Source organism: Delphinapterus leucas, chromosome 15, assembly GCF_059928025.1.
Source record: "Delphinapterus leucas isolate spDelLeu-1000000601 "Yukka" chromosome 15, BTC_Dleu_Yukka2, whole genome shotgun sequence".
Taxonomy (NCBI): Eukaryota; Metazoa; Chordata; class Mammalia; order Artiodactyla; family Monodontidae; genus Delphinapterus; species Delphinapterus leucas.
Window position 1 is genome coordinate 62716611 of NC_143143.1, and position 27577 is coordinate 62744187.

General features: G+C 43.9%; 1 protein-coding gene across 1 annotated transcript; it reads right to left on the reverse strand.

The window, feature by feature from the left end:
* Nucleotides 1-1172: 1172 nt before the first annotated feature.
* COMMD7 (COMM domain containing 7) lies at nucleotides 1173-22003 on the reverse strand. Its single transcript, XM_022592696.3, has 9 exons — nucleotides 21641-22003; nucleotides 14513-14566; nucleotides 14311-14413; nucleotides 5265-5321; nucleotides 5146-5183; nucleotides 4593-4683; nucleotides 4238-4287; nucleotides 3818-3866; nucleotides 1173-3249 (listed from the first exon to the last, which is right to left on the reverse strand). Exons 1-9 carry the CDS (start codon nucleotides 21722-21724, stop codon nucleotides 3173-3175), a joined length of 603 nt encoding a protein of 200 aa, XP_022448404.1. The 5' UTR covers nucleotides 21725-22003; the 3' UTR covers nucleotides 1173-3172.
* Nucleotides 22004-27577: the final 5574 nt, after the last annotated feature.

Consider the following 27577-nt stretch of genomic DNA (forward strand, 5'->3'; position numbering starts at 1 on the left):
GCCAGGTACAGCTCTCGCAGAGCATCTGACACGGACCAACCCTGGGCTGCTTGCTGGGCCGACCCCCTCAGGTCTCTCAGGACCCCGTTGCTGAACCAAGCAGGCCCCATGGTTCCCAAGGCAGCACACACCGCTGGCCGGCAGCCAGTTTCGATCTCTGGTCTCAGTTTCCCCATCTGTAATGCAAAGGGATTTAACTAGATTTGCACTTTGGGTAGCTTCCTGTTCTGACATTCTGTGAATTCTTTTTATATTAGATTCCCAGGGTGTCAGGCAAACGAAACCTCATGGACACATCTGGAAGTTCTGTCCAAAGGCACTGATTTGCTCTTCTTTGGGACGTGTGGGCAGTAATCTTATATAAATTGGAACAATCTCTGAAGAGGTCAGTTTGGCACTGTCATGGTTTGGTTTGTGCGTTGCGTTAACTTGGCTGAGCCACTGTGCCCAGATGTTTGATCAAACATTACTCTGGATGTTTCTATAAAGGTGTTTTTGAGATGAGATTAACATTTAAGTCAGTGGACTTTAAACCAGAGAAAAGCAGTTCCCCTTTGTAATGTGGGTGGGCCTCATCCAATCAGTTGAAGGTCTTATTAGACCAAAGCTGGACTCCCCCACCTCCTCCAAGCAAGGAATTCTGCCAGCAGACTGCCTTTGGACTGGATCTGAAACTCTTCCCTGGGTCTCCAGCCAGCCAGCCTACTCTACAGATTTTAGATTTACCAAGCCTCCACAATCCTGTGAGCCAATCCTTTAAAATAAATCAGTCCTCTCTCTCTCTGTCTCTCTCTCTGTCTCTGTCTCTCTCTCTCTCACACACACACACACACACACACAGCTGGTTCTGTTCTCTGGAGAACACTAATACCCACACTATTTATCAAAATTGTAAATGCTGGTTATAACCCATCCACATATCAGAATATATTGTAGCCACAGAAAAAGATGCAGTCCCTTTATGTACTGACATGGAAAGAGCTCCAAGATATATTAATAATAATGTGTATAGTGTATAATCATCTGTGTAAACAGCAAAAAAAGAGTAAAAATTAAAATTCGTATTGCTTACCTGTGGGGGAAAAACTCTCTGGAAGGATAACTAAGAAATTAACAGCAGGGGTTACCTGTTGGAGGAGGGCAGTGGGGGAACTGAGTAATGGGAGACAGGGCAGAGGGGCTTTTTGCTTTATTCCTTCTATATTCTTTGATAAATGCACATATTCTTTGACCCAACAATTCCACATCCACATGTTTACCTTATAAATACACTCCCCCACATGTAAAATGGTATATAAAATTCAGTTGTAGCATCGTTCATAAGAAAATAAGAATGGAGGGACTTCCCTGGTGGCGCAGTGGTTAAGAATACACCTGCCAATGCAGGGGACACAGGTTCGAGCCCTGGTCCAAGAAGATCCCACATGCCGCAGAGCTACTAAGCCCGTGTGCGCCTGTGCTCTACAGCCCACGAGCCACAACTACTGAGCCCGCACGCCTAGAGCCCGTGCTCCGAAAAAAGAACAGCCACTGCAATGAGAAGGCCCTGCACCGCAACAGAGTAGCCCTCGCTTGCTGCAACTAGAGAAAGCGCACACACAGGAACGAAGACCCAATGCAGTCAAAAATAAATAAATAAAATATATAAATTTATATATATAAAAAAAGAATGGAAACAACCCAAACACCCATCAGCAGGAAAGCGGTTAAATAAATCATCCATTTGTTCAAAAAATGAGGCTGCTCTCTCTGTTCTGATGTGGAATGATTTCCAAGTGGGAAAAAGTGAGGTGCAGGACACGGTGTGTATACAGTATGCTACCATTTGTGTGGGAAGAAAAGTCAAACTCAGTGCCTGTGTATTTGCAAATGCATGAACACAGAATAAACTCATGACAGGTGTTCCCTCTGGGAAGGGGAACTAGGTAAGTGGGGAGTGGGGCGGGAGAAGGAATTACTCTACAATGTATTTTTTGAATCATGGGCATGTATAATCTACTCAAAAGTTAGGAAAATTTCTGAGGGGAAGGGGAGAGGTAGGAGGAGGAGAACTTACGTGCCAGGGTGGTACTGAACACAAAGCATTCATCCACTCCGCTTTTTATGATGTTTTTAACCTCAGTTTCCCCTGAACTGATCTTACGAATTCCCACTTTGGACCACGGCAAATTTCACTGAAGACCCAGGGCCCTCACCAAAATCAGGAAGATAATTTTTTTTTTTTTGCGGTACGCGGGCCTCTAACTGTTGTGGCCTCTCCCGTTGCGGAGCACAGGCTCCAGACGCGCAGGCTCAGCAGCCATGGCTCACGGGCCCAGCCGCTCCGCGGCATGTGGGATCCTCCCGGACCGGGGCACGAACCCGTGTCCCCTGCATCAGCAGGCGGACTCTCAACCACTGCGCCACCAGGGAAGCCCAGGAAGATAATTTTTGAAGATAAGAGCACTAGCTCTCTGAAAGGCAGGTGACTCTTTAATCCATGCATAGAGACGGCCAGATGCAGACCTGTTCTTCAGAACCTTTTTTATTCTTCTTCTAACCACCAGAGAAGGTCAGCTTGAACCAAAACAAGCTGAAATCGCCTGAAAAGGCCCACCTCATTACACACAACAGGGCAAAACCTGAAGTGAAGCCTCAGTTTTTTTCAGAGCAGACCCAGCATGTATTCTTACACAGGTATCCACTAAAGACTGATCAGCAAAGCACCACCACCACAAACATACAAACTCCGCTGGGGGCTCCCCCGTGTGTCATTCACGGAGTCCACCTCTTCCTCAGCCATAAATAAGTCCTCGTTCTTTTGCGGGGGAAGGTCATCAGTGCGTATCTTGAGCGATAGACCATTTGTTTACTCTGGAACTTTGAAAGGGAGGTGACTCGACTTATTTCCTCCCCTGCATCTGAGATGCAATCGCTTCTCTGAATATCTAAACCGTGACCTGGGAGATAGGTCGTGGAGGGTCCCTCAACAAAGACTCTTCAGGACCAGCCTATCAGGCTCCTTAAGTACTTAATCCTTTGTTTTTCAGAAACCTTTGCACCTGGGCTCCCAAGAGGCAAGCAGGCCCAAAGGAGCGGCCACAGGCCTGGGAGCGAGCGGCCTCTCTGAGCAGTCACAGGGGAGGAGGAGGGGGCAGGGAGGGGGCGAGGTGGAGATGCAGGGGGACAGAAATCAGCTGAAACACTCCATGCTGGTTCTGACTCGCTCCATCTCGTGCAGGAAGCTGTAGAACTGAGGCAAGGTTAATTCTGGGGAGAGAAAATGCAGCTTCAGGTGAGTGTTTCCAACTCCACAGAATCATCCAAGAAAGTGAATTTCCACCCGGAGACTTTCTTTTTCTTTTTTGGTTTAGTACCTCTAAGCAGTTCTTGACAGGTAATTGATCATAATAAAGAACTGAAGCCTTAAAAAAAAAAAAAAAGAACTGAAGCCTTGAACATAGAAAGTTCTCAGCTCCACAAAAAAAAGGAAGGGGGGGATTTAAAATGGCATTAACTCCCCAGCACAAAGGGATGAAAGGGGGTCATTCAGGACAGTAGATGTGGCTCCTACAGCAAGAGCTTCTTGCTCTTCGATATTCGCCATTCCTACCTCACCCTTTCCCTTTTGCAAAAAGGTCTAAAAGTCTTCAAACTGTGGGGTCTCCAACCTGCTGATGGCTTATTATTTATGAGAGCAAAGGCAGCAGAATGGTGACTCCACAGCTTGGTTATGACTTTTCCTTCTGGAAAAATGATTGGTGGCGGGCTTCACAAGCCCAATGACTGAAGAAAACATGGAAAAAGGGAAAGAGCTCTAATGGGAATTTGGACTCACCTATGTATAAATTTTCAGTTTGATTTCCTTTCTTAACCACCAACTTTAACTGATCCAAAAAGGAAAAAGAGAAAGAAAACATTTAAATTAAAATGATGACAACTGGGCAAAGAAATTCCTGAAACCTGAACTGTCACGTAAACATCAAAGCATCCAGCATCTCACTTGAGAGTTACTAGGGAGCAGTCTGGATCGTCCACCACCAAAACTTCTAACAATTTCCGCGATTACATGAATAATCAAATTTTCAAGAATAATATCCCGATCCTATTAATCTGAAAGTAAGCGTGTTAGTGGCTACATCTTTGGCTGACCACATTGCTCTGAGATACACAAGGCACTGGATATTAAAGAAACCCGATGTAGATTTAATACCAAGTCAAAAATCTCCCAATTTTCAGAGATCAGGAGAAGACTTACTTGTAAAAAAATACTTCCCACTTTTTCCAGTTCGCTGCTCCCAGACGTCACTGTGACACAAAAGAGAAAACCAGTAAGTGACTGGTTGAGGACTCACCCTGAAGACCCCAATCTTGTAAGTTGTACAGCAGAAGCCATGTGGGGGACGGCAGAATGTGCTTTTCAGGAAGTGAACTTATTGAGACCTGTGGGTAGGAAGAGCTGCCGAATGTTGACAGCGACACAGAGAAGCAGGTGCTGGACCCAACAGTCTTGGGGGACCAAGGACACCTCTTCCCCAGCAAAGTCATCTGAAAGCCTCTGCCACCCAACCCTACATCACCCAAATGACCCAGGACTGGCTCTAACTAGTTACCTCCAAATGTCCACTCCATATCTATAAGCTGGTTAATCATCAGAGTCTGACCTACGGCCCATCGAGCAAGGGTGGGGGCATTCTGTTTCCACTGGAACAAAAGCAAAAAGCCAAAGTCATAACAATGGGAAAAAATCCCCCCTCTTCATTCCGCCCCCAACACAGCATGTTTAGTCTTTATACAGACAGTGGTAAGCATGCAGAACGAAGGGCTCGGCCTATGTGCACAGATCTGGGGGCTGGGGGGAGTCAAGAGGGGCAGGAGACAATTTAAATGTTTTCTTTTATTCCAAGATTTAATCCAGGTTGGAACAAAAACTGTATGACATTTATATTCAGTCAAATCAGAGGGAAAAAATTAGAGATGCACTGAATAGTGCTGTTTAAAAGCTACATGTCTGTCATTTGCATGAAACCAAATGAAAAACATTAAGCTGGGAGACGACACATGATGACTGACGGTTTTTCCTTAGTCAGCGTTTTCCATTTGTTTCTTTTCATGAAATAAAAGCAAGCGATCTTAATTAACCTTGATTAGGAGGAATTATGATACCTTTTCAGAAAAGTAAGTGGCTTTCTCCTCACTGAGACCTATAAGAGAACAGGAGGAGACATGAACACAGTGAAGGGCTGCAGGGCCTGTCACCCTGAGCAGCCTTGGTGGTCACCTACCCAGAGTTATGAAATCAGCCCGGACCTGCTCAGCTGTGAGACTCTTCTTCAAGGCACCTAGGAGGGAGGGGAGAAATCAGTCAAAGAGGGCAAATCAATCAATCAGCTAGCAGTAAGTATTTAATGGGCACAACCTAAGTGACCAGGATGACAACAGGAATGAGCAGACTCAGCTCCATCTCAGTCCAGTCGGGGAGGAAGGAGCCCCCGAGACCCGGGAGAACGAGGCAGCACATTTTGGGGCTTTTTTTGGGCCACACACGTGTTGGCCCCTCCAGAAAGTATGGATGACGTCAGAGCCAAAAGAAAAGACTGTATGGACTTGGGGATGGGGCACCTGATCTGAGGAAATAAGGCCACAGACTCCTTGAGCCAAGCGGGGGAGTTCAAGGTCAGACAGGGTGCAGGGGTAACAGCCCAGAGCTGCGCTGTGTGATCCATAACCACTGAACATACGTGGCTCTTTTTATTTATTTTTCTGTTTTTGGCCGCACCACGAGGCTTGCGGGGATCTTGGTTCCCCGACCAGGGATGAAACCTGGGCCCTCGGCACTGAAAGCGCTAAGTCCTAACCACTGGACCGCCAGGGAATTCCCCTCTTTAACTTTTAATGAATTAAAATTAAAGAAAATGTACGATTCTGTTCCTCAGTGCTCAACAGCCACACGGGCCCAGGGGCCACAGCGCTGGTCAGGGCAGATCATACACCGTTCCCATCTACATACTGGCCAGCCCGCCGCAGAGATCAGCCCTCAGGAAGTAAACCCAGGTGGAGTAAGCAGTTTGGCCTCTACGGTTCCCAAGTCACTTGCAGAGGGGCTATCAGGACCTGCCCCCAGGAGCCCTGGGAGCCCCCTCCCCGTGGGAGCCGCTTTGTCCTGCCTGCAGCCTCCCAGTTCCTGAGAACAAACTGCTACCAGCAGTCCGGGCTTCTCAACCTTTAACCCGCAGGCTACAGCCTCGAGTCACGATCTGGCAGCGGCTTTAAAATTTTCCACTTCTTAGTCTTCCAGAAGATGACTCATCAAAGAGTAAGAAGACATCCACCACCATCCAGGGAGGGCCCTGAAGTAACACCCTAAACCTGAGCCTCCGCCCCCATCGCACTCCAGAAAAACAACCCTAAAGGCTGTTGTCCCCTGCAAAATAAACCATGTCAACAAAGGGAGGAAATCTTTTATCTGCAAAATCAGACCGAGCAAGGAAACCACCGGGAAATAAAAAAGGCAAGACCCCAGGAAACCTTGGCCATAAAAGCTCTCCAAGAAGGCGGCTACATTCCAGACACTCCAAAGAACTCCTGGCTACCACGGGTGCTGCTCCTTAGTTTATATCCAGTTCAAATCCAATATTCTGTTTGATGATCCCAAAATACTCTGAAGTGGAGATTATTATGGTAACTTTTAATTTACCAGGAAGTTAAAGATCAGAATGATCGAGCTTTTGGGGGAGAAGATTTGGCAAATCCATAGTCAACGACTGCACTGCCAAGAACTCAACTGCAGCTATGCCCCCAAATACACTGAGATCTACGTGGGCAGCTCTTCAGCAATGTGGGCAGGAGAGATGAAGTGTCAGCAACAGTACGTTGGTTTTGGTGCATCCACGTAACCGCCTGGGCGCCGAGGTGATTTTGTTAAAACTTAAGTCAGACCATGTCTCCCCTCTGCTCAAAACCCTCTAATAGCTCCTGTTTCACTCATAGTAAAATCCAAAGCTCTCACAATGCCTGGCAGGATCTGGCCCTCTTTAGAACCCTATGCTCTCTCCCCTCCCTTAGCTCTTCTTGTCATTTGCTAGGCAGGTTCCTACCTCCAGGCATTTGCCCTTGCAGTTCCCTCTGCTGGGAACACTTTCCTCAAATACGTACATGCTCACTCCCTCACTTCATTCTGGAATCTGCTTGAATCGCACCTCCTCTGAAAGGATCCCTGACCATTCTTCAAGTATACTTTTCTGCATCGCATTTATAACTACCCAACTTTATGTTACATATTTATTGTCCATTTTCCCACTAAAATGTCAGTTTGATGAGAACAAGGACGTGGTCCATTTTGCCTACTGCTGTGTCTCAAGCTCCTAAAAAAGTGCCTGGCGCTGTTCATTGGTTGGCACTCAGTAAGCACATACTGAACGAAAGGATCCATACAATGGAATACTATGCAACCTTTAAAAAGAATAAGGTAGCTTTTGATGTGCCTATTTGCAAAATATAATTGAAAGAAGAAAAGGAAAGGTAAGAACAGTCTGCACAATGTAATCCCTTTTGCATAATAAAGAAGTATATATTATCTATTCTTATTTCTAGCTTTAATTATATCCTTATAGCTAAGTAGACAGATGTGAGGCATATTTTTTCTGAACATATCCACAAAAAACTTAAGAGTGGATATCTTTTGGGAAAGGGACTGGGTGGGACTTTTTCTTTGTGTCATTTAAAAATGTTCTAGCTGCACGCTGGTTTTTTTATGTGAAGACAGTAAAATTGTGAGCCATTTTTGTTTTCTTTCTTGTACTTTCTATAATTAAAAAAAATGTCCCCCACGCCAAGAAAAAAAAATTATATGAATTGCTCAGGGCCACAACAGCTGGCAAGTGGCAGAGAAAGTCGCTTACAGGCCAGAGGGTCCCCAAACCCAGGCTCTTTCCACTCCAGGTCATTCTGAGATGCTGTCGGGGAGGCGGTACCAGGCCACGCCTTGACAGTGACTGACAACAGAGGCTACCAAGCTGCAGGGGCCAGAGCAAGCTCTCCGTCCTGATGTCATCTCATTACCTGGGGCAGGCAGGAGCCATACTTTAGAAATATACATATGTATATATATATTTGCATTGTGCTAGGCCTCAAGCCCTTAGCTTCTTTTTCAGCTTTTTCCTTTGGTGATTCCTTTGTCCTAAATGCAAGACAGGCCTGCAGCCTTGACCCTATGTCAGATAGAAAACTCTGAACTCCAGGCCTGGAGTCACCAGAACATGTCACTAGGGGAAATCTGAGAATGTCCTTTAAACACAGATAACCATCCGGGATGGTTTATAAAAGTCCTTGAGCTCCACTTTTCACTGGAACAGTTGCCTTAGGCAAACCCCCATTGCCATCAAATAGGACGGGTGACAAGACAGAAGTGTATGTGAGGGTGAGGGTTTCAGGAAACAGTTGGAAAATTAGCAAACACTATTCTTCCAGCCAAAATCTATGTAAGTTTATTCAGTATAATAAGGGAAGCCCAAGCAACAGAACTAAGCCTTGGTGAAGAGCCCTGGAGGAGGAAGCAGATGGGAGAGCACAGTGAGCCCCATTCATTCAGCCATTACTGACCCTGAAGGCTGACCAGCTGAATCCACCCCTGCGAGGTTCACGGGGAAACAGAGGTCACGGTCACTGTACACAGATGTACTGAGCACCCACTATGTGCCAGCACTGTGCTGGACCCTGGAATACATCAATGAACTGAACAGGCAACAATCTCTGTTCTCCTGAGGCTCACAATCTTTTGGGAGGAGAAAGACCAAAACAATAATGTAACAAGTAGGTAAGCCATATAGAGTATTATTGAAAAGTGCCACAGAGAAAAGTAACAGAGCAGGGTAAGGTCAGGAACCCTGGGGAACTTAGTTCAACATTTGATTAAATACCATTTGTGACTATTGTTCAGTGCTGATTATTCCTTTTTTGGCCCAGCCAGACAGACTCCTTTAGGAGTGGGGAAAGGGAGTTATCACCTTTTCTTAAAAAACAACCAGTTACTGAGTACCCACAAGGGCCAGATATCTTGCAATGTATTAAAGTAAAAACCACTTAAATTATGGCCCTACTGTGAAGTTATCTGCAATCTTTTCTAGGAGACAACTCATGATGATAATGACAATCGATCATCATACCAGCGGCAGTGTAGCTACCACTCATTATTGAAGCAAGCGCTTTACATTTATCTTTCTCCATTTTTTGGGAAGAAATGGTTTTTTTTAATTTTAATTTTAAAATTATTTTCTTTTAATTTTTTTGGCTGCACCACACAGCTTGTGGGATCTTAGTTCCCCGACCAAGGACTGAACCTGGCCCCGGAAGTGAAAGCGTGAGTCCTAACCACTAGACTGCCATCTTTCTCCATTCTTGCAACAATGTATGAGCTACTAGTATTAGCTTCATTTTATTCCTGAAGAAACTGATTGTCAGAGTGGTTAAGTGATGTGGCTCAAGGTCTCAGAGCTGTGAAGGAGCCACAGTGACAAGTGAGCACACAAGGGCCACCTAGGAACCGAATGCAAGGTGGGGGCCCTCTATTGGGATCCTGATGAGAACGCCACTTACAAATAAAATGTACGAGACAATGGGGAAGTCTGAACACTGACTGCATATTTTAATTTTAGATACGATAATTGCACAGCGACTTGATAAGGGGGAAAAAGTCCTTTATCTTTTAGAGATACATAACTAGGAACTGAATGAACTGAATGAAACGATATGATATCTGAGATTTGTTTAAAAATAGTCCAGTTTGGAGAGCAATGAGGAGAATTAGTGGGGCACAGATGAAGCAATTCGTCCATGGGATGATAAAGGTTGATCTCAGGTGGTTTTAAGAATTACATACTAAAAAAAAAAAAAAAAAAAAAAAAGAATTACATACTTAGTAAAAGAAAAACATTAAGAACAACAACAAAAAAAACCCAAACCAAAAACCCCACAACCTTTGAGCTAATCAAGGGAGGTTCTAGCAGCAGCTTTTCCACTGTAAGATCTTAAGTCACTTCCCCTCTCTAGGGCTCTGTTTCTTTATCTCCAAGACAAAGATCAGACTAGATCAGCACTTTACAAAGCTTTTACTTGACCCTCCCCCTGCCCCCCTCCCCCCCTCCAAAAAAAGAAGAGGTCCATGGTTAACTGTTTCACAGATACTGGTTAAGCAGGTTGCTTTACTGCAGGACTTTTCAGAACCTGAGATATGTTAATGTGTGTGTGAATCTCCAAGATTCCAAGGCTGGGGGGTGCGGGGACAGTATTTTATGACCCTGTCTGGCCACTGAAGCCTTTTCTGGATGAAAACACCAATCTGGGGAAGACTGATCTGAAGAGTTCTCGAGATCCTTTCAGCTCTAACAAGCTGCACTTCTACAGTGAGGTCTTACTGCACAAGCAGGACCAGGATGAGGGAAGGGGAAGAGAATGAGGGCCTTACACTTCAGACTAGATTGGGGAAGGCCTTGAATGCCCAGTTAAGGACTACAGAATTTATTATGCAAAATAAACAGTTGAGAGGAACAGCAGGGTCCAAGTATCCAAGTTGTACTATACTCCAGGGCAAACTGGAATCTGGGATGGGAGAACAGAAGCGGAGATGGTGCTGCCGTAACAAGGCATGAAGGGCTAAGAACTTGTTCTGGGATGGCAGCCTTTGGGACTGAAAAGAAATGGCACATTGGGAATTCCCTGGCGGTGCAGTGGTCAGGGCTCCATGCTCTCACTGCCGAGGGCCCGGGTTCAATCTATGGTGGGGGAACTAAAATCCCACAAGCCGTGCAGTGCAGAAAGAAAAAAAAGAAAAAAGGAAAAGAAAATGGCACATCAGGCCAAGGGATGAGGAGGAGGCCAAGAGACTTACAAGCTACCTCAGATGCTTAGGAGATGCTCTGGAAGAAATGGAGAATTCAAGCAGAAAAACTCTGCAGGAAGAGAAAAGTCAGATTGCATGAGAACAAAAAGAAGAGTAAAAGAAATTCTTGAGAGCTACTGAAAAATACAGCAAACCTGAGACTTCGATTCTAGAACTTGAAAAGCTTGAAAAGCTTTGGGACATTAAATAGTCAAGAGGTGAATTCAGATCCTCTCCATTAGATGAAGGAAGGAACGTTTTACCTGATGATCTGATATCGAGGCAAAGGACTGAAATTAACTGAACAATCAATAAATAATGCTGAAGTTCAGCAAGCACTGTACTAACTCATTTATTCCTAATGCCAACACCATAAACTGCTCTTATTATTCCGTTTTTCAGATGAGAAACTGAGGCGCCAAGAGGCTGATTTGTCCAAGGCCAAATAGCTACATTAGGTGATATGACCAAGACTCAAATCCAAGTGAGCTTGCAAAGCCCATCGCTGGAACTCAGCATGCCTCAGTGTCCTCTGCGTCTATAGAAAGCAGTATGCCATAAACATAGACAATCAGTCCTGCTTGAAGAATACACACCCAGCATCCCCTGGGAGGATCACAGGGTCTCCCAAGTGCAGCTCAACTCACCTAGCATGTGCTAAAATCTCCTGCTCTATGTCTTCACTTTACTTGTGACTGTGGCTTAGGAAAGTAGTACAGACAAGCCCCTGACTTCAAAGAACTGTCTGTTAGGGCCACGAGATAGACACACACAAAACAGCATGATCAACAGAAAACAAAATGATTATAGTCCAAAATAAGAGCTTCAGATAAAAGAACCTATCTCGGTTGTTGAGAGGAAGGGGAGCTCACCATGGACTGAAATGGTTTGGGAAGACTTTCTGAAAGAGGTAGAACAGAGGCTGGAGCGCTAGGATTAGGAGGGATTAAGGCAGTCTGGCAGGATGGAATGTGGCGGGGAGCAGAGATGAGAAGGACAGGAAAGAATGGAGGCAGGGACACCAGACAGAGATCTCCCGAAAAACCAGTATCCACAACAGCTCACAGGTTTCCCCATTCCTACAGGTGTAGGCTAGACAATGAGAATAAACAGAATAAGTACTCCTGGTTCTGCACTCTGGGCACCTGTCCTACGAAATGCTCACATAAGTTGAGAACATAGATTTCCTAAGGACGTTCACTGTGATATTGTTTCTAAGAGTGAAGAGTCAGAACTAAAATGTCCAGCAACAGGAAATGGATTAACTAAAAGAAGATACATTCAGTCCAAGGTACACTGCAGTCATCAGAAGAATGAAGTTGATGTGGAGAGATCTCCTTGATGTACTAGGTATGAAAAAATGCAAGCCGCAGAGCAATTCTATGGTTTATTACCATTTTATATATAAAAATATAAAAAGATATACACTGGACTTCCCTGGTGGCACAGTGGTTAAGAATCTGCCTGCCAACGCAGGGGTCACGGGTTTGAGCCCTGGTTCGGGAAGATCCCACATGGTTCAGAGCGGCTAAGCCCGTGCACCACAACTACTGAACCTGCACTCTAGAGCCTGTGAGCCACAACTACTGAGCCTGTAAGCCACAACTACTGAAGCCCACACGCCTAGAGCCCATGCTCCACAACAAGAGAAGCCACCGCAATGAGAAGCCTGCGCACCGCAACGAAAAGTAGCCCCCGCTTGTTGCAACTAGAGGAAGCCTGCACACAGCAACAAAGACCCAACGCAGGCAAAAATAAATAAATAAAATTAAAAAAAAAAAAAAGGATATACACCAAAATTATACTGTGATTATTCCTAGAGACAAGAGTGGGATGAGAGTAAAAGGGGATTTTCCCTTTGACTCTCCAGAGCTCTGCAGTTTTAAGTTTATAATGAAAATTTATTCCTGTGTTAAAAAGACTGCAAGTTCCCATCCAGCCTTGTGGTTCTCATGCTTTAACCTGCCATGAGGGCAAAGAATGCAAGAACTGCACAAGCAGAGGATCATAAAATTTCACAGCTGGAAACCTCAGGGATGTTCTGATCACAAGACACGGCAAAGGAAAGGATCTGCACTAAGATATAACAGAAGGCCCGACAGGAACAAACAAATCAAGCACCCAACTTTTAATGCACCTTTGCGCTGAGATCTTGGGAAGATCAGCTTATTACTGATTTTTAAAATATGCAAACTGGGGATGCCGTTTTATCTCCTCTCAGCCCGGCTGACATTTATTCATTCCTTAAGACTGGGCTCAAAGGTCATGTCTCTCTTTAAATAAAATTAACATTTAATTAAATTGCCAAATTAATTCTTGCAACTTTTTAGACAAAACATAGCTAAAAATAAACAATTAAAACAACCTGCAGTCCTACTACCCAGATAGAGCCACAGTGAACTTTTTTTTTTAATGCAAAAATAGGACAGTGGCAGACAGTATTCAACAGAATACTGTGAAAGGTTTTCCATATCATTACATTTTCCTCAACAGCATCTTTTTAAATTACTACATAATTTGAAAAATAAGAACCACCTTTTGCTGAGGTACTGTGCTAAGCGTTTTATTTATGTTATCTTAAGTAAGCTTCAGAACAACTCCATGCACACACCAAAAACAAGCTTAGTTGGAGGGGATCAACTGCTGGGGGACGGTTGTTGCTAGGGGCTGAAAGAGATCAGGTACTTAGCCAAAGTCACACTACTTATCAAGGGCCAGACTCCCACTCAGGTCCTACTAACTCAAACTGAATTCTTGACCACCGTGATGCTCCCCTCTAACAATGCACCTCAACTCGTTACACCAATTTCCAGCTGCTGGGTAATCTGATTGCTTCTAATTTTTCTCCGTCATAAACAGTGCTACTACGGACGGCCCTATAGCTCAACCTTTGTGATCACCTCCCTTCTGACTAGAAACTTTCTCTGATTGCTCTAAGGCAAACCCTGCTTCTAAGACTACCTGCAGCAGAAGACCTACCTTTTAAAGTTTTCAATCCATCATGGACTGATATTTTTGTAAAATACAATGAAAATTAATTCCTAGAACTGAAAAAACACATACAAAATATACGGCCCAAATGGTTACAATGGTCGATTACATGTTTATGTATTATTTTACCACAGTTTAAAAAAAGCCCCATTTTAAAAAATTAACAGACTGAAGAGACTTCATCAAATTGTCATAAAAGTTTCTAAATTCTTACTCTCAGTTTCTGCACCTATCACGCAGAGGACCAGATAAGTCTGGGCATGGAAGCTGGGATGCAGACCGCAGTTATACTCTCCTATGGCTATCCGTTTACCTGGCTTCCCTTCCTAGACTGCAGTCCCACCCATGTCTGGTTCACTACCAAACGCTCTGGCTCAGTGCCCAGAGCACACTTGCCAACTCGGTGGATTGAGGGAATGTTCAAGTAATGTCTCTGGCCTTGGCTGCCGGGAGAGGCTACTCACCATTTGGAACCAGGAGGAGGCTCTTCACGATGCTTCTGAGGGGGCCGAGACTGATCTGGTTGGTGGTGGCAAATTCAGAGAGCTGAGCCAGAAACCTTTCCACCTGCAGAGAGGGGACAGCACAAACCAGGCCTTCACTTTCTAAGCATCTCAGGACTGTAGGCCCACACTCGGGAACGCTCCTTAACACAAGATACTTTACCTCTTTTGGCTCAGTTAGGAAGTGGAAGAGTACTTCCGTCAGGGCTGAGAACTTCTGTGAAGAGAACACAGAACATCAGTAAAATTCTACTCCTGGGTCAGTGTTCCCACATCCCGTCCTACTACAGCCCCTTAAGAGAGAAGAGGAACACACAGATGTTGATACCTGTTTTGATCATCTTAAAGTTACAAACATTCATAATTTGAAAATATGTAAGCACACCAATGTTCATTGCGGCACTATTTACGATAGCCGAGACGCGCAAGCAACCTAAGCGTCCGTCAACAGATGAATGGATAAGGAAGATGTGGTACGTATATACAACAGAATATTACTCAGCCATAAAAAGAATGAAATCTTGCCATTGGTAACAACATGGATGGATGTAGAAGGTATTATGCTAAGTGAAATAAGTCAGAGAAAGACAAATACCATACGATCTCACTTTTATGTGGAATCTGAAAAACAAAACAAACAAAAACAGACTCACAGATACAGAGGGGAGAGGGGTGGGGTATGAAGTGGGCTAAGGGGATTAAGAGGTACAAACTTCCAGTTACAAAATAAATTAGCCACAGGGATGTAATATGCAGCATAAGGAATATGGTGAATAATACTGTAATAAGTTTGTATGGTGACAGATGGTTACTAGACTTACGGTGATCATTTCATAATGTACACAAATGTCAAATCACTGTGTAGTACACCTGAAACTAACATAATATTGTATGTCAACTATATTTCAATTAAAAAAAAGTTACAAATATTCACAATACCCACCACCAGTGTCAATCTGTCTGTACCACTATATTGTCTGAAAAACTCACGTATCTTATTGGGATACTTAGGAGATACATATTGAGAGATGGTGAGTGTATGCACACATGTTCACACATACATCCCAAGGGTCTAAATACCACCCCTCCAACACCTCCCCCCCCCAAGACCTGAAAGGGAAAATCACTGGAACATTCATAGCAGTTACTTTTTTTTTCTTTTCTCTTTTTGTTTATACTTTCACATACTTATTATTCAAACATGTCAATTCAGATACATAATTTCTCCCATTTTCACCCTCACAAATGGTAACATATTATATGAACTTTTTCTCTACCTTGCTTCTGAAAGCAGTTACTTCTGTGTGGCAAGATTTTAGATTTTTATTTTCTTCTGTTTTGTCTATCCATGTCTTCTGGGTTTCCTTCTCCCACAATAAACATCTTGTTGAGTATATGACAAAACAGTAAAGTTTAACATGTTATTATACACTGTCTTAGAAGAGTCTCTTATTCTTTTGTGCATGTGAACCTCTTTATCAGTACCATATTATTAAGAACTGAATAGATGTGTGTCCCCAAATTCATATGTTGAAGTCCTAACACCAAACACAGTGTATTACTGTATTTGGAGAGAGGGGCTGTGAGGAGGTGACAAAGGTTAAATGAGGTCATAAGGGTGGGGCGCTACTCGCATAGGGCTGGTGCCCTTGTAAGCAGAGGAAGACACCCCAGAGCTCTCTCTGTGAGGCACAGGTCATGAAGACACGGCGTGAAGGCAAGCCAGGAAGAGAGCTCTCACCAGGAACTGAATCTGGTGGCACCCTGATCTTGGAATCACCAGCCTCTGCTGTTCAAGCTGCCCAGTCTGTGGTATTTTGTTACAGCAGCCCAAGCAGACTGAGACACATGTCATTACTTTCCCATGTTCCCTCCCAATGGACACAGTGTGTGTGGCATAGTGGGGAAAATCAACACACAAGAGTTTAAAAGACCCAGATGTGAATCATTGTTCTGCTGACCACCCAATGTGACCCTGGGCAAGTCACTCAGCCTCACTGTGATTCAGTCCTCATCGGGAAAATGAAGGTAATAGTACATAGCTTCCAGAACAGTACTAATTGGCACATGCAAAGCCTCCAGTACAGCGCCAGGCTAGAGGCTAAACCAACGGTAGCAATTCCCACAGCTACAACTAAAGTCACTATGCCAATGGAGCCACCTTCCTGAAGCAAGATAACATTTAAACAAAGATTAGATACTTCAGCTCAGAGCCCCCAAAGCTATACGTGCAATATGACTGTCAAATGCATCTGCCCTTTTTCCCATGACACTAAACTCCACGTAAACCCCTGGCAAGGCTCTGTATTATTTTATTCTAAAATGTATTCTATTTTAAAATATAAAACTAGCGTTTGAAAATATAAAATATATGCAGAAGGTTTTAAAAAGACCCAGCTAACATAAAAGAATATAAAATAAAATGTCTTGCTCCCTCCCTGCCCCCTCCCACTTTAGTCACACTCCCCAGGGTAGTTACTGCTAACACCTCTGTGGCCTTCCCATCATTTTATTTTCATTTAATTTCTTTTAAATACAAATGGGATCATACGGAACCCACTCCCTGCACCTCACCTTTTTTTCACTCAATTACAGCTTAGAGATCAATCATGTCAGCAGATATAAATCTACCCAGTTCTTTTAACAACTGCATGACATTCAACTGGTAAAGACTTAGCATAATTTATTTCCCTAGAAATGAACATTAATGGGTGTGTTTGTTGGTGTTATGTAAACGATGCTGCAATGAATATCCTCCCACATATTTCTTTGTGACATGTATGTCTATAAGATATATTCTCGGGAATTCCCAGGAGGTCCAACGGTTAGGACTCTGAGCTTTCACTACCGAGGGCCCAGCTTCAATCCCTGGTCAGGAAACTAAGATCCTACAAACCTCGCGGTGCGGTAAAAAAGAAAAAAAGATATATTCTTAAAATGCATCCTAGGTCAAAAGGATATATGCATTTTTTATGTTGAGGTGTAGTTCAAGTACAACATTATATAAGTTCCAGGTGTACAACACAGTAATTCATAATTTTTAAAGGTTAGATTCCATTTATAGTTTTTATAAAATATTGGCTATATTTCCTGTGTTGTACAATATATCCTTATAGCTTATTTATTTATTTATTTATTTATTTATTTATTTTTGGCTGTGTTGGGTCTTCATTGCTGTGCGCAGGCTTTCTCTAGTTGTGATGAGCGGAGGCCACTCTTCGTTGCGTTGCGCGGGCTTCTCATTGTCGTGGCTTCTCTTGTTGCAGAGCACGGGCTCTAGGCGTGCAGGCTTCAGTAGTTGTGGCATGTGGGCTCAGTAGTTGTGGCTTGCGGGCTCTAGAGCTCAGGCTCAGTAGTTGTGGTGCACAGGCTCGAACCCATGTCCCTTGCATTGGCAGGCAGATTCTTAACCACTGCGCCACCAGGGAAGCCCTTTATAGTTTATTAATTTTTTACATAAAGTTTGTACCTCTTAATCCCCTACCCCTATCTTGCCCCTCCCCCCTCCCCACTGGGAACCACTAGTTTATTCTCTAAGATATATGCATTTTAAATTCTGAGAAAATATTGCCAAATTGCCTTGCAAAGAAGTTGCACAGATTTACACTCCCACTACCCAATGGCATAGAGGTGTCTGCTTTCTCAAAACTTCATGGATATTCCATGGGAACACTTTAACCAATGCTGGTCCAGGGGCTGTTTTTCTGCAGTATTTGTGATATTGGGTATCAGCCTTGCCCAAATGCTGATATAGTGAAAACAAGAATAGTCAAGACTGGCTTGAGAATGTGTCCTCAAACTGTGTTTTCCTCTATTTCTTTCATTTTTATTTTATTTTATTTATTTTTTTGCTGCAGATCTGTGGAACTGTCAGATCTTTGGCAAACCGTGTTTGCTATGCCACCTGGGGCCTTTTAAAAAATGGGGTGATTGAGAAGGCCTCCAGTTGCTTTTCCATTTCCAGGCCTCAGCCTAGCACTCAGGCTCGGGCTCCTTGTGTGGTCTCATCCCTGCCTCTCAAGAGGGGCCTCAAGCTATTGTGGTCTGTAGGCGGTTACCGACCCCCATCCCTATCTCCACTCTTCCAAAACCTCCTTATCCTCAAAGCCCTGCCAAGATACCAGGACACTCCCAACAAGAAAGGGACCTACCCAAATTCTTAAGTTCTGAGGCTCCCTCTTGGAACCTCACCTGGGGGCACTTAGAATTTTCAATCTTGATAAGGAACACAAACCTGTCTTAACAGAGAAGGTTCCTCCTCCAGCTTTGTATGGTAAACTGCACCTTAATTATTGTAAGTGCACAGTAAGTATTTGTTGAATAAATCTTCCCTAAACACTTTCCCCATTCTTTGCCTTTGTACCTGCATAGCTGTCTCTCCTTGGAATGCTCACCTGCTCATGAATATCCATGAAATCAAAATCTTAACTACTCTTACCAGTTAAACATATGAAAAGATTCTCAAGATCATTCCAGATGAGAAATGCAAATCAGCAAAACAAGGAGATACCAATTTTTCACTTATCAGATCTTCAAACTAATAGTCTGATGACACCAGTGTTGGTGAAAGTAACAGACATGCTTGCACACTGTTGAGAAGATAAACTGGGGCAACCTTTCTGGACTGTAACTTAGCAAAATCCATATCTACTTTTTTAAACAATCAGACCCTTTGACCTAGTAATTCCACTGCAAGAAGTATACCCTTCAGAGATGTTCTAAAAAGTAAACCCAGACACACACAAAGCAGTTTGTTGACAGCATTGTTCTTAAAAGTAAAAAACTGAAAGCAACTTACGTGTCTATTAATAGGGGACCGGTTAAATTATGTTAGATCTGTTTCAAGGAATATCACACTCCCTTTTGTGTAAAAAAAAGTTTTGAAAGGATACCCATACATACGATGGCAGATTGCAGACTTGTTTTTCTATAAAGATACATGAGAAACTATCAAAATGATTTCTATTTCAAGAGAAATAGGTGTTTTTTAATTTTATACCTTTGAATACTGTCTGAATTTTCTGTGTGTGTTGCTAGGTGAGAGACTGTAGACCATTTGTTTTCTTCTTTATATTTTTCTGAATATCCTCTCATAACCACTCTAACAGTGATTTTTTTTTTTTTTTAGTGATTACGTTACCTAGGACTGTCCACGGCATCAGAGAGCACATGCAGATCCACTCAGTGCTGTACCATGTCTCCATTTTCTGACCTGCCCCAGCAGATCACAACTTCCCCAGCACAAGAGGCCTCATTCATCAACCTTTATAAATCTCACTGGGTTTAGTGGCTATTTGGTGCACAGGAGGCATTCAGATAAATACCCACCGAATAAGCAATAAATGGTGATGCCAGCATTAATACAATGATTCTTTTTCTCCTTGAGGCCTGGGCCTCCGACTTCAAAGTAAGTTCAGCTAACAGAGTGGCTACTCAGAGAAGTTTGATCACCCAAGTAAAGGGGGAAAAATGGCCCAAAGGACTCTGATAAGTTGCTCATCAGGAAAAAGCTTTCTGTATTAAAAACAAAGGTAAAGGTTTAAAGTGCGTTTCAAGGTTAGAAAATGAGTCCAGCTCTGACCTAAAAGGAGGTGGATTATCTTTAGAATACCAAGTTGGAGGTAACCTTAGAGATCATACAATCCAGAAGCTTTAAAAAAAGTTTTTTAGCAGCAGAATCTTTTTTATTCTCCAAATGGAAGTCTTTCAGAAAGCCCCAATACATAAACAAGTAAAAGCTAAACTACCTGATTGGGGAGATCACCTACAAAGCTCTATTCTAGTGTGTTTAATTCCCCAGGATCTGAAGTCAGGTGTCCGGTCCTGAATTCCTGGCTCCACCACTTCCTGGCTGACTGCCCTTAAACAGGTCAATTGATTTCCCTGAACCATTTTTTTTATCTGTGAAATGGGAATGGTAATAGTACCTGACTCCTAGGGTGGTTGCAAGAACTCGGTGACTTAATACACATAAAAGCACTTAGAACTGGGCTGTAAAATACAGTGGCTGCCAGCCATGTGTGGCTACTGAGCACTTGAAAAAGGTTTGCTCAGTGTGGCTCAGTGTGGCTACTGAGCACTTGAAAAAGGTAATTTCAGATGCGCTTTAAAGTACACACTAGAATCAGAAACCTCAGTACCAAAAAGTGAAATATCTCACTGATATACTTTATGTGGGTTACACATTGAAATGATAATATTCTGATACAGTGGATTACAGAAAACACATTATATTCATTTCCTGTTTCTTTTGAATTTTTAAATGTGGCTGCTAGAAAATGTAAAAGTAGAACTGAGGCTTGCAGTTCATTTTTCTTGGACACTGAAGCCGTAGAACACGACTGGCATTACAATTAGTGTTACTTCATGAGAAAACAATAAGTTGTGAGGATGCTGAGATGAAAGACAGGGGCCCCACCTCCTGGGAAGTTACAACCCAGTGGGGGAAATAAATGCACCTTTGCTGTGGTGGTGAGAAGTGACATTTTAACTTGCTTAATTTGTCTGACTTAGTGGTATGAAAGGGGCATCCCAACCAGCACAGGAGCAGGAAGACGTCAAGGTTGACTGGAGGGCACCTGCAGCCTGAATAGTGAGAAAAAGCCTTTGCCAGCCCCACTACCATCAAGCACCCGCCCTCTACTGTGTAGGGTACATGGTTTCTTTCCTTGGGGACTACCAGTATCTCCCTTAATTGGGGCGGATGGGAGTGGCGACGAGGACAGGATGTCATCGCTTGCCCACAGAGCCATTCTGGCCTGGCCATTACCTACACACACATCCCACCCCCTGATGACCTGCCCCCACTCCAGGCTCCTTCAGCCTCCTCGAGATGCTAAGACCCCCCTGGCTAAGTCTCCCTAAGATCCCCGGCCTTCCTACAAAATGTCTCAGTCCCTCGCCTGGCCCACCAAATTCCACGGCTCCCCCAAACTCCATCAGCCTCCCAAGGCCCTTAGTCTGTTACTTCGGTTCTCCCAACTCCCTTCGGCCTCATGAAGACTCCCCTCAGCCCCACTTCCAGGACCCTGCAAACTCTCCTGGTTCCCAGGACCCTCAGAAGTCCCCCAGTCCCATTTCTGGGTCCCCGAGATCCTCCTGGGATCCCTCAGCTTGGCCTTAGGCCTCCCGAGATCTTTAGGCCCTCAAAACTGGCCTGAGACCCCAATTCCCCTCAGCCCCTCCCCGAATCCCCCCCTACCGCCACAACGCACAGCGGGCGGCTGCGGCCTAAACCGCCATCCCCTCCGGGGCCCCCGCCCGGATCCCGCGCCGCGGTCGCCGGGCCCACCTGCGCGCCCAGCTGGTTCAGCTGCTGCATGTCGCCGCCCACGGCCTCGGGCACGGGGTCCTGCGTGCAGTGCAGGCGGCCCATGGCGTCCGCTCGGCGCCGCAGACCCCCAGCTCCCGCGCCTCCCCGGACTTCCTCCTTCGCGCCGCCGGCCTCGCCGCGCTTCCGCAGCCGCACTTTCGCCACGGGCCGCCGCCGCCGCCGCCGCCGAGCTCCTCTCGGACCGGTTCCGGGTGCGCTCTCACGAGCCGCTGACGCGCGCGGACCCCGGGTGGGGCGGGGCAGGGGCGCCCTCGCGGAGCCCTGGATACCCGCGACCGCTATGCCCCGTCCAGGGCGCTGAGCAGCCAGCGGTGAAACGCGGGATTCCCTGCGTGATCTCCCCCGGGGCTCAGAGCTTGGCCTCTCGGAACCGGCTTCACTATCCGTAAAATGATCCCGGGGGTGGCGCTTTAAGTGCGCTCACCCTCTTAAAATGTTTAGAAGATAGCCTGGCACACTGGAGGTCCTCAACCAATGGCTAGCTGCTATCATTAACATCGTTACTATGCATCAGAATATATTTAGGGCATGCCTCCTAGATGCCAGGCACTGGGGATAGAAAAGTGAACAGGCAGGCCAAGTGTCTCTGGGAGAGCTTGGGTCAGAGCAGAGCAATGAAAGCTCAAACTTGGGCTTGCACCAGCATCATCTGGAGGGCATGCCAATTTCTGGGCCCCACCCCCAGAGTCTCTGATTAGAAAAGCCTGGGATGGAAGCTGAGAATTTTGCATTTCCAACAACTTCCCAAAGACCAGAGTTGGAGAAACTCTGGAGTGAAGGAAACACTGACCCAAAGAAGTGCAAGGAGTGTGATAGTGCCAGGCAGGAAGGTGGTCAGGTTGGTGGGGGAGATTATTGAGACAGTGATAATCACTGCAGCCCCTGAAACATGTTAACCCCCGTGCTCTCTTCCCAAGGACCCCTTGCAGCCCGAGATAAGTATTAATTACCCTGATCCCCACTGGACAGATGAGAAAACCAAGACATGCTCCTTGGAATCTAAGACCTGAGCCCTGCAAGCCCCAAAGCATCTTCACCTACCCCTGAGCCCAGCCTTGAGGGTAGGGAGAGGGTTCCTAGATACCTGGGGTGGGGGAGTGTGGGGAGGATTGGCTGGCTTTCTCCACCAGGCTTTTTTCTCTACGCTTTCCTAAAAATCCCTTCGGAAAGGGTATGAACAAATTCCTTCATACATTCATTCAACAGATAATCCTGAGTACCACCTGTGGGGCAGTTGCCCTGACAGGTGTTGGGACACCACAGTGACAAAACCAGATGCAGTGCCTGGCCTGGGAGAAGTCAGAGTTTAGTCAGGGAGGTAGACACACACATGTGAAAAATCACGCGTGGGTGAAATTATGAAATGATGCCAAAAAGTACAAAGTGCTTTGAGAATGCATACAGGGCACCTGTCCAAGTCCAAGGTACCTGGAAGAAAGTAAACCTTCGGGTGACTGACAGACAGGGACTGAACTCAGACCCCCTGACTCACTGTCCAGGAATTTAATTTAAAAATAGTTTTAACCTATTAAAAAAGATCCCTATCAGGGACTTATATTTCTTCATATCTTTAAGTATTAAATCAACTTTGTTCAGGTATAAATTATATACAGTGAAATGCACCCATTTTAAGTGTGTTTATTTTTAACTTAAAAAAAATAATAACTTTGAGGAAACCACTGGATTTCCTTCATTTCTGCTCCCACAGTGACTGGTGCTGAGGCACTCAATAGATATGTGTGGAATTGAATGTGACAGAAAATAGAGGAAGGGAAAGAAATTCACTTGAAACTGCAGCCCAACACCGCAGTAGGACAGTAACTGTATTGTTTTCCAGTCTTTTTCCACATCACAGATCATTGGGGCCGCTGTGATTTGTTTGGTTTTTACATATTCAGGGCTCTCCCACTTTGCCAAGCTATTTATTTATTTATTATTTACTTATTTATTTTTCTGCCAAGCTATTTAATCTCTGGTACTCAAAGTGTGGTCCTTGGACCAGCAGCATGGACATTACCCAGGAGGTTGGAGGAAATGCAGACTCCCAGACTTACCCTAGACCAGCACTTTAAACAAGATCCCCGGGTGATTCATGATCACATTCAAGTCTGAGGTACAAATAATCACCGTTTTAAAATGCCTACCACATGCTGGGCTTTATTTTATGCACCCAAAGACACCCTGTGTATAATGTTAATACTTTGCATTGTCTACCTCTTGTCTCTCATATTATTTCTATTTTAATGTTTATCACATTGTGTTTTTGCTGTCATTTACACGTGTCTCCTCTGCTTACTAATTATGTTGTCTTGGGCAAATTACTAACCTTTCTGTGCTTCCATTTCTTTTTTCATTTGTAAAAATGGAGACAATAATACAACCTACTAGAAAAGATGAAATGAGATAATGCTTGTAAAACACTTAGCACAGCAACTGGCCCACGCTAAGTGCTCAATAAATGCTTGTTACTAATAGTATTCCAATTTTTCAATCTTATAAAAAGAAGATGGCAATAAGAACCCTGGTACACAATTCATTTTCCACATCTGATTATTTCTTTAGGAGAAATTCCTAGAAGGGTTAAGGGATATCATGTTCTGACTTTCAGGGTTCAAAATAGCACTAGGATGAGAAACTTTCAAGTTAGGGAGAGACTAGACCATGATTGATCTGAGAACACCCAGAAAATTAGCATTTCAGCCTGAACAGGAACCCGGTGGCAGGTTCATTTCCCTGATGAGGACCCTGCTCTCCTAACCCACATTCCTCAGCCCTGAGAAGAATTCCAAGTCCTCTAAGAGAAACTTCAAAGTCTCACACAACAGCATTCTTGGTTTCAATTATAAATGCTACAAAAACCTCATCATAAAATGCGGCATAATATTCTACTAAGCAAGAATATAATAATGCTCATAAGGAATCCCCATTGGTTGCCTATTCAGGTCTTTACAGTTTTTCAATTTTATTATTAAGAAGTTGGCAACTAGCAAGGACAGTAGATAAAAATTATCTTTCCAATGTTGTCCTTCACAATCCACTCTCAGATAGAAAGCAGTGGTGATTACTGTTAATGAGATAACTTTGTAGCCGGAAATGCAGACCTGGGGCCAAGCCTCCTTCTAGAGAACCCCCGCCCCCAGCAGCTCCCATTTCAGCCTTAATGAGGGACCTTGCTCCCTTCATTCACTTTAAAATGTCCCTGCAGAGGGCAAAGGAGGCCCCCTCCCCCAACCCCTGCAAGTGAAAGGAGTTCATTAAGAAGTCCTTTCTCAGGCTGGAGGATTCCCACTGGGAATTTCACCAAGGGGCTAGGTTCTCCCTGGGAGAATTGTTGACACTTCAGGCTCTGAAATGCCAAAGGGCATCTTTTAAAAAATTAAACATTTAATGCTGAGACAATTGTAGATTTACACTTACACTTTTAAGAAATCATACAGAGAGGCGCCTGTACCCTTTTCCCAGTTTCTCTCTGTGCACAGATCCCATCTTGCAAAGCTAGAGTGCAATCTCCCAACCAGGATATTGACTTTGATACAGAGATACAGAACATCTCCATCACCACTGGGATCCTGCATTTTAGCAGGAGGGACAAACTCCAGATACTCTTTCTACCAAAAACTAGGGGGAAAAGTACTGTGGATATTTTTATGTTTCCATTTGTGATTATCCTCATCATACCTTCAATATTATCTCCTTTATTATAAAAGATAACAAAAGCCACAAAATTACAGTTAGCCTAGACTCTTCAAAACACCTATGTCATGAAAGTCATTAACAAAGGAAGGCTAAGGAATTTTTCCAGGTTAAAAGAAACTGAAAGGATAAGGTGACCACGTAAATGTAATGTGTGATCCTAGATGGAGGCAAACAATTGCTATAAAAGATACTATTGGCACAGCAATGTGAATATCCTTAACACTACTGAACTGTACACTGTACACTTAGGCAAAGGGAATTCCCTGGCTGTCTAGTGGTTAGGACTCCGCACTTTCACTGCCTAGGGCCCGGATTCAATCCCTGGTTGGGGAAATAAGATCCCACAAGCTGTACAGCATGGCAAAAAAAAAATGAAAGGAAGGAAGGAAGGAAGAAAGAAAGAAAGAAAGGGCTAAGATGGTAAATTTTATGTGATATATGTATTTTTTAACCACAATTTTTAAAAAAGACATTATTGGGACAATTGATGAAATTTGAACATGACTTTAGATTGGATATAATATTGTATCAATGTTTAATTTCCTGAATTTTATCATTGTACTTGATTTATGTAAGAGAATGTCTTTTTTCTTAAGAAATATATGCTGAACATATAAGGTAAAGAGGGATAAAATGGTTCAAGAAAAAAATGAGGAGGGGGTAGTGCAAATATGGCCAATGTTAACAATTGGTAACTCTGGGTAAAGAATATACAGGGATTCTTTGTATTATTCTTGCAACTCTTTTGTAAATTTTGATTTATTTGCAGAATACATTTTAAAGGTTTTCTTTTAAAAAGTTAAATGATCTTTGTTCCCATCCTATGATGAGAGAAATGATTTTCTATTTTAACTCATATATCTTTGAGTGCTCACTCTGAGAGAGGTGCCTGACATTTATATGCATTTTCTTCCTTAATCCTCTCAGTAACTCCACCAGGAGGTCATAACTCATCCTTGTTTTTATAGAAGGGGGGATGGGCTTAGAGAGGAAAGGTGCTAATCAAGGTCACTTGCTGGTTAGGGGCAGGACTGAGGTTGGAACCTCCCAAATGTGCTCTCAGGATCACTCCGGAATGGCCTATTAGACTTCTTTCTCCGTGTTATTTATTTATTTATTTTGAACCATGGACTCATATATACACTGTTTACACTATTTAGCATCTTGCCTTTTCACTTAGAAGCATGTCTTGTAGCTCTCTCCACATCAGCAGTTATAGACTTGCTATTTCCTTTTCAATAGCTGTATAGTCTGGATGAATTCTATCTGATTTAACCAGGCCCCTATTGATGCACACTGAGGGTTTTCCCATGCTCGCACTGTTACAAACAATGTTAGAGGAAACATTCCTCCCTGTACAGACACTTGCACTCTTATGAATGGAGTTGCTGGCCTTAGAATGGAATTGCTGGGTCAGTACCTTTTTTTCTCTCTTTTTTTTTTGGCCACGCCACGGGGCTTGCGGGATCTTAGATCACTGACCAGGGATCAAACTCGGACCCTGGCAGTGAAAGCGCCGAATCCTAATCCACTGGACCGCCAGGGAATTCTCCCTGGGTCAGTACCTTTCATCTGGGGAGGATTTGCTTAACGCCCAAGAAGATTTGAAGTCAGCTTTGTGGAGACATTTGTCCATTCATGGGACACGTCTTTATTGAACACTTATTATGCACCCATCATCGTGCTAGATGCCGGTACAGAGCAGTGAACTAGAGACAAAAACTCCTCTGTTGGGAGGCTGTTAAGGGCAGAGGAAATGAGATGCTTAAAATAGGAAGATTTAAAAAAAAGAAAGATAGTAAATCAGGACCAGGTCGGAAGCAAATTCACCAACACATGGGGCAGTGGAGAGATTACTGATTAGTTTTCAAATTGGCTCTGAGCTTGTTTGCAGCCAGGGGAAAGGAATCAATTCCACTTTTAGTTTTTAATCCTTATACATGTAAATGAATGTAAACAATCCTCTATTGTTAGACTCCTAGGACAGTTCCTATTCTCTGATTTTTGTATGGGATGTGGTGATGTACTAGCTTGTCTGTTCAAAAATATTTCTCCAGATCTCAAGATTTTTCCTTGAGACAAATTTGAGAAGTGGAATTCCTGGGGTAAAGTTTAAGATCTGTTTAAGATCCTTGGCCTAAGCTCCAATGGACATTTACACCGTCCCCTCTAGAAATTTGCTTTTTAAAGGGCCCTTTG